This window comes from Aedes aegypti, chromosome 2 (genome assembly GCF_002204515.2).
Source record: "Aedes aegypti strain LVP_AGWG chromosome 2, AaegL5.0 Primary Assembly, whole genome shotgun sequence".
Taxonomy (NCBI): domain Eukaryota; kingdom Metazoa; phylum Arthropoda; class Insecta; order Diptera; family Culicidae; genus Aedes; species Aedes aegypti.
In genome coordinates this window covers 303180464-303187198 of record NC_035108.1, presented here as the reverse complement: position 1 = coordinate 303187198, position 6735 = coordinate 303180464, and the positions used below count along the sequence as shown (strand labels likewise).

Below are 6735 nucleotides of genomic sequence, written 5' to 3'. Positions count from 1 at the left end.
TATGAATCAGTTTGAAAGTTATAAGGAAAAATCATTTCATTAGCAAATTGTGAAAATGTCCAAAGTAGCCCCTTTTTTGTCATGAAGGACACACTTTTTTCGCTATTCAAGCATTTTTGTTATTTCTTGATGGATTTGCCTCATATTTTGCACATTTGTTACGTACATATACAACTTAAATATAGACAAAAATTATCAACATCTATCCATAATTCTAAGAGTTACAAATCCTCAAAGTTAAAGAATGTGGAAATAATGTCAAAAGAAGCCCCGTTTGACGGTAATGAAATAGCACACAACACTAGCCAGCAAATGTACTGGCTGAGGTTTCTATGGACTTATCCACGATCTTATTTTATCCTCGACTTTCTTTTTCTTTTCTGCTCTAAATGCGGGCAATGTTTACATAAAATGACATCCGGACCAACATCCGGACGACGAATGTTCACCGGATGAACATGAAGTGGATGAATGCACAACGAAATCGTTCATTTTTAGTAAACACGGCCCGCAGTAAAAGGTGTTCTTCCCGATGGAAGAAGCAGCGTGACGTCATTGTGAATTAGTTCATAGAAGAGTGCATGGTGACGTCACGAAAAATTCTCCTTCTCTGTCCCTCTTTCATCACGCTCAATTGACTGTCCTGCTCTTTGACACTCACTGCTGGAATTGTTTAGATTTTTTTTATATGGAGTTGACATTCACTGCTGGAATTGTTGACATTTTTTTTATATGGAGTTTCGAGGTTAGGTTAAGCGTGCAACGATCTATTGTGTGGGCTTCCAATGGGTCGCGACGTTCTCAAACGACCGGTTACGGAACATGAGTCCGTTGCTCGATAAATACTTGTTTTAAATTATGAATCGTGGTTTACGCCTAACCAGACAGAATTCTGTAAAATAATCCACAGATTCTGAACTGTGAAATATGATTTCACGGATTTTTCTGTGAAACACAAATGTTTTCAACAGAACTGTCAAAAATTCACCGAATGTTCTGTAAAGGCGCAAAAATCACAAAATTCTGTGGAACTTTCACATTTAGTTCGGTAAAAGTCGAAAATTTTATTACTCTCACCAAAAATCTGTGAAATCAATTGTCGGCAATATTGACAACAGCGGGCCGTTCTAGAATTGATACTTGTTTCATCTGAGAACATAAAACAAAGTAAAAATTAGTAAGGTACCGCGGGGCAAGTGGGTAAATGGGGTAAGTGAAAACAATTGATATATCTTACTGAATATGTGAATTAACGTTTTAAACTCATGCGTAAACCTTTGAGGTCATTGAGAACATTACAATAGGTAAGAGATTTCTGAGATTTTTCAGCCATTATTGCATAATAGAGTGAAAAATTGTTAACCTGTCAACTGTTACTCCGTAACAAGTTGGCGGCGTACAATCTTATTTTAATATTTTCAGTGGAAAAGTTGCGGAAAATAATTTCCTGTCCCACTTTTTAGTTGTCCTCTGTGACAGTTTCAAACTGCAATAAAAAAAGTGTTAGAATTAATTCGAGGTAGTCCTAAAAATAACTAAATTTAAACACCGTCAATTTTCTTATCAGGTGGGGCAAGTGAAAAGTTTATCATTAGAGATTGAATTTGTGTTTTGTCTTTAAGTAGCCATAAGTAAACATGGTTCGCAATTATCATAGAAAAACATAACTGTAGTGAAGGGTAAGCAGAATGCATATATGAATAATAATATTTGGGAGAAAACATTGATACAATCTAATTTTGACATCAAAGTCATCTGCAGATTAAGCCCTATTCAAAACTTACTCATTTGGCTGCGTACTGAGGATTTAGTTGATGTTCAATGGAGAGATATTTGAATGTGTGTAGACTATTCGAATGAAAAAAAGCCAACTGTCATTCTTCCAGTAGAAATAGAGCAAGAAAGAGAATGTGTAAATGAAACGACAACAATGAGGTAACCGAAATCTCATGATTCGAGCGATCACTGGAAGAAAGCTGGAGTCAGTTAATCGGTTATTGTTAAGAGCAACAGACGTGTTGCAAATTGTGGTCCTCTTCCGTTTCACGGTTACGACAATAACGTGCTGATAATTCAAGAAACACTATACTCAAGCGTTAAAAGCTATTAGAAATCATGGAAATTCTCTAAAAGATGTTGCCAAACATTACAATATCAATATGTCTACTTCGGGCAGCCAATTAAAAGGAAGACGTTGACTGAAAAGTTGCAAAATAGAGAACACACGGAAATCTCGTGGAATGTCTAATGTCTATGTAGCTAGTTCAAAACATAAAAATGGAGTATAGGGTTATCCACATAAAAAAGACCCTAAATACGTTATTGAAGGATTCCGTTTGATTTCTCCCGAAGAGTTATCCGATGTCATATCCGACTTTCTCAAAAACAAATAACGAGCGGTGGAAATTCTACAGAGCAGAAATGCAATTGCTGTCCTTTAATGTAAGAACTAACATTGCAAATGTTACAGTTATAATGTTGTCGAATCATTTCAACTAACATAACTGAACAGAAGAAAATTGAAGTGAAAAGAATAACATTTTCTTTGTTTACATGTTACTTGTGTTATCGTTCATTGGGAAGTTTTAACAAGTGTTAAAGCTAATAGAAATCGTGAATATAACTGTTTGTTTTTGAATTTATTGTTCAAAACGGTAAACTTTTCACTTGCCCCACTTTTGGGGCAAGTGAAAAGTAAAGATACATTTTTCAAAAACTTTTTCTGCATTTTTTTCTTCAATTTTTCATAAAAATCAATTTCAGCATGCTGCTTATATATGGTGGAAGTCAAGCTAAAAAATATACACAACTCATTTGTTTCAATTTAAAGTCTCTAGAATTGGAAGAATCTCAACTATGCGAATTCCATTACCCACTTGCCCCACGGTACCTTAGCTAGAACCTAGGTTAGGACTTCCAAAATAAGTCTGAAGTGGTTGATAATTCTGTAAGTGCGCTTTTTTGTTTAAAATTTAAATAAACATGAAGAGTGGAAAATAGAGCTTAAATGGTTTCATTTTCAAACACCATTAAGTGCTTTAATTCCAATTATCGCGTTAGAGCGTCTAACTATATCTGCGTCATTCATCATTTTGAATGATAGTAGGTGCTGCTTCGAAGCGATTAGAATAAAAGCTGATCCATGAATATACGAAGAAAAAACAATTTTTCATTCAACAGAAACTCTGTAAACATATACAGAATCGTCCGGTGAAATACAAATTGAATAGCCAATAAATCACTGTAAATTTGTAAAATAGTACCGAACCGTTCGGTGAAACGTCCAAAAACAAACAATAAATTCACAGAACATTTGCACAAAATCGCCGAACACTTCGGTTCTTTTGACAGATGAGCTTTATCAAATTTCAAGATCATTTTGTGAAATAAAAAATCACCGAACGGATCACCGAAAAATCTGCTGTTGAGATTTCGGTGAAATTTCACAGAAATCTGTGATAAATTCTAAGTGTGCAGTTGTTTAAAGGAACACCATATCTCAGCTATGACAATTAGGTAACATGTTTTAATGCTAAAACAAATCAATAAAATGAAATGAATTAAATTAAATAAAGGTGTCCAAGTGGATCTGTGCACTATTTGGAATAGCTTACCCCATTTTTTCGATAAATTCGGAATTTAAGGAAAACTTAAATCTTTTCATCAAATTGTTACAACTAATAATTTATGCAATTGTTTATTTCATGAGCGTCACGTTTTATTTTCACAATAAAAAAGATCATTCCTCCGCACACTGGCCTAGCGTTTAGCAAAATGATCATTCATGGCACCTCCGGACCGCTGAATATTGTTCCGATTCGATTTGATGCGCTTCTCGACAGTTTCATTGTTGGCAGCATGTTTGAACTGTTGGTTGATGAAATCCTTGTCGTACTTCTTCACCCGATCCTTCTCATCCTGCTTTCGTTCTTCGTCTTCGTAACGTCTTACATTCTTCTTGCGCTCCTTGTCCCTCCAGTTAGCATTGTCCAGCATAGCCCGACGCTGAGCTTCCATTTCCTCTTCGGTTAATGGCTTCTTCCGTTCCGGGCGACTAAACGATGGCTTCTGACTGGATTGGTGGGCCTTAATCTCCTCCCTTTTGTACAGACGTACCTCGTCTCGCTTGGTCAGCTCCAACTTTTTGCCCGATGCAGACACTAAGCCGAAATTCCTGGCCGAAGGACGTCTTTCCTCATCAGAATCGTACTTCTTCGGGGGTGTTTGAGATCCGGTGCTGGAACTTGATGAAGACGGGGATCTACGGCGATGTTCTCGTTCTTTTGAACGTGAAGGATTTCTAGCTTTGGGAGACCGTCCTCGATCACGACTTCGTGATCGGTGAACTTTACTCGAAGTAGCATGATGCGAACGGTCACGACTTTGCTCGGGACTTCTGGAACGATTCCTATACCTTCTGTCTCTGTCTAAACTTCTAGATCTGCGTTGATGCCTTTGAGAGGCAGATCGGTCTCTATCCTTCGATACTGACCTTCGTTTTCTTTGTGAAGATGCGCCTGAATCTGAATCAGAATCATCCGAACTGTTACTTTTACGTTTCTTCTTCTTCGACTTCTTGTGTTTGGCCATTTTATTCAGCTCCTTGGACAACTTTTGATACTTCATGGTCAGAAGCTTATCCAGTTCGACTTCCTCTCCCTTTTCTTGATCAATAGAACGTTGAACCTTCTTATACTTCTCGGCTAGCAATTTGTCCAAGTTTTGGCTTTCATCGCCAGAGTCTGATTCACTGCTAGAGTTAGATCTCTTTCTCTTTTTCTTGGATTTTTCTGAAAAATAGAAATGTATACACATTATTGATTAAAAATGTCAAATTGCTACAATAATTTTTAATACATTTCTAATAGTTGCATTAGGACCGTATTGAACTGAAGGTTCTAAAAAATCAACTTTAAATAAAAACGAAACAGAAACCAGGAGATTATAACATCTATATAGTATAATTTTTCATAAAATTGGAACAGATATTTAAACAGAAACTCTTTCTACGACTATTTTGGAATTCCTCATGTGATGTATTGGCAAATATTACTCCGAAGACTTCTTTATCAGTTTATTTTAAAGATTTGTAAAGACATCCACAGAAATTATCTCAGAGATATCATTAGGAATTCCTCCAACGATATTTCCAGAAATTTTCTAAGAAAGTCCCATGACTTCTAGGAATTCATCCAGTGGTTATTCTATCAATTTCCTCCCAACCCAACTTACTTTTCTTCTCCTTCTTGTCCTTCTTCCTGCCCTTCCGGTCCTTGATGGTTTTATCGTTCTTCAGCAACCGATGCAGCTCCTTCAACTTGACCGGATTCTCCAGAATCTTCTGTCGGCTTTCGATTTCCTTCTGTTTGATGGCCATCAGCGGATCCTCCATCAGCTTCCGAGCAATGTCCACCTGTTCTGTGCCCTCCAGGCCTTTGTACTGCCGAATCGAGAATGGGATGCACTCATGCTCCACATGGTTCTTCGGCTGGGAGATTCCAACGCTCGTGCTGGCCTTCTCCTGGGCGTCCAGCTGTTCGAAGTTCTTGTCCACCGTACGGCCCAGCAAATACTCTTCTCGGTTGACCTGCGGGCCCTTGTACATCCACTCCAGCTTCCGATCGCCATCGCCGTTGTCCGCTATGAGGCCCGATTTCTTGGCGATACTTTTCAGCTCTTCGCGGTTGCGCTCCTCGTTGATTTCGTGCTGCAGTTCGGCCAGCTTGCGCTTTTCAGCCGCATCCGCTTGTTCCGCTTTCCAAACGCGCTCCTGATTCTTGAAGGTGTTCGGATGCCACGACTTTTTTGTGTTCTGAATCAGATCAAAGAGAAATACATCAATTCAACCACAGGATTTATGTTTAAAATATGCTTACCAAATCACCTCCCCCCATGATGAACAAAGTTTTATGAAAACTACAAGGATTATTGCACAAAATACGTTTTTATGCGCACAATTTCATTGTAGCAGCGGCATCAAAATATTTTTTTTTTTGTTTTGAAGGTGAACTCCGACACAACATTAAATGTCAAACTTAACTACCCCTGTAACTGCGGATCATGAGCCACGCACAGTGGGAATATGGATAATTTTAGTCTATATTTTTATTGGGCGGTATGAATAAAATGTAGTAAAGTTGAGTTTACTACATGATCGGTAGTAAACGCTATATGTGAAACACGAGTGGAACATGTTTGTGTCATTTCTTTTTCTACACCTTTCGAACATATTGCTGTGTGCGTTTAAGATGCAAATATCAAATGCGGTAAGATTTTTCACAAAAAAGCGAGGTCAAAGACAGATTTTTCTTGCTAGGGCGGCGGTGATTTATATAATCGTTACTAGGTGTCCTTTGATTGTTTTATGTTACCGCATTTGGAGGAAGTTTGGTCAAGATTTGCATCTCAAATGCAAACAGCAATACTACAAACAACGTTTTGCTATGACTAAAGGTAGCATTTACTACAAAGCTACTGGTAGTTAGCTTCAGAGATTGCTACTCATGCTCGATTAAATGAATGGAATAATTAAAATTTGAGTAAATATCATGGGGAAATGATGTCAGCTTTGATATTTCGAAGGTATTTTGAGATTTCCGTAGAAATTTGGATATTTCGAAAAGAATTTTGAGATTCCGGTAAGGAATTTTGAATTTATTTGAGAGATCTGGTATTCTTTCTGGTGCTATGTCCCAACTGGTCGTTATGTCCTGTCGATTATTACGGATTTCAACC

The 6735-nt window shown here is 37.6% G+C and overlaps 1 protein-coding gene across 1 annotated transcript; it reads right to left on the bottom strand.

The window, feature by feature from the left end:
- Positions 1–3671: 3671 nt before the first annotated feature.
- LOC5574497 (pre-mRNA-splicing factor CWC25 homolog) lies at positions 3672–6013 on the bottom strand. Its single transcript, XM_001655110.2, has 3 exons — positions 5877–6013; positions 5233–5812; positions 3672–4790 (listed from the first exon to the last, which is right to left on the bottom strand). The coding sequence occupies exons 1-3, from the start codon at positions 5892–5894 to the stop codon at positions 3760–3762; spliced, it is 1629 nt and encodes a 542-aa protein (XP_001655160.1). The 5' UTR covers positions 5895–6013; the 3' UTR covers positions 3672–3759.
- Between the last annotated feature and the right edge of the window lie 722 nt (positions 6014–6735).

Bases quoted from the DNA above. Each gene is read 5' to 3' on its own strand.
- LOC5574497 (XM_001655110.2), bottom strand. The intron at 4,791-5,232 runs GTAAGTTGGGTT...TCTATTTTTCAG, and splicing joins GGACAAGAAGGAGAAGAAAA to AAAAATCCAAGAAAAAGAGA.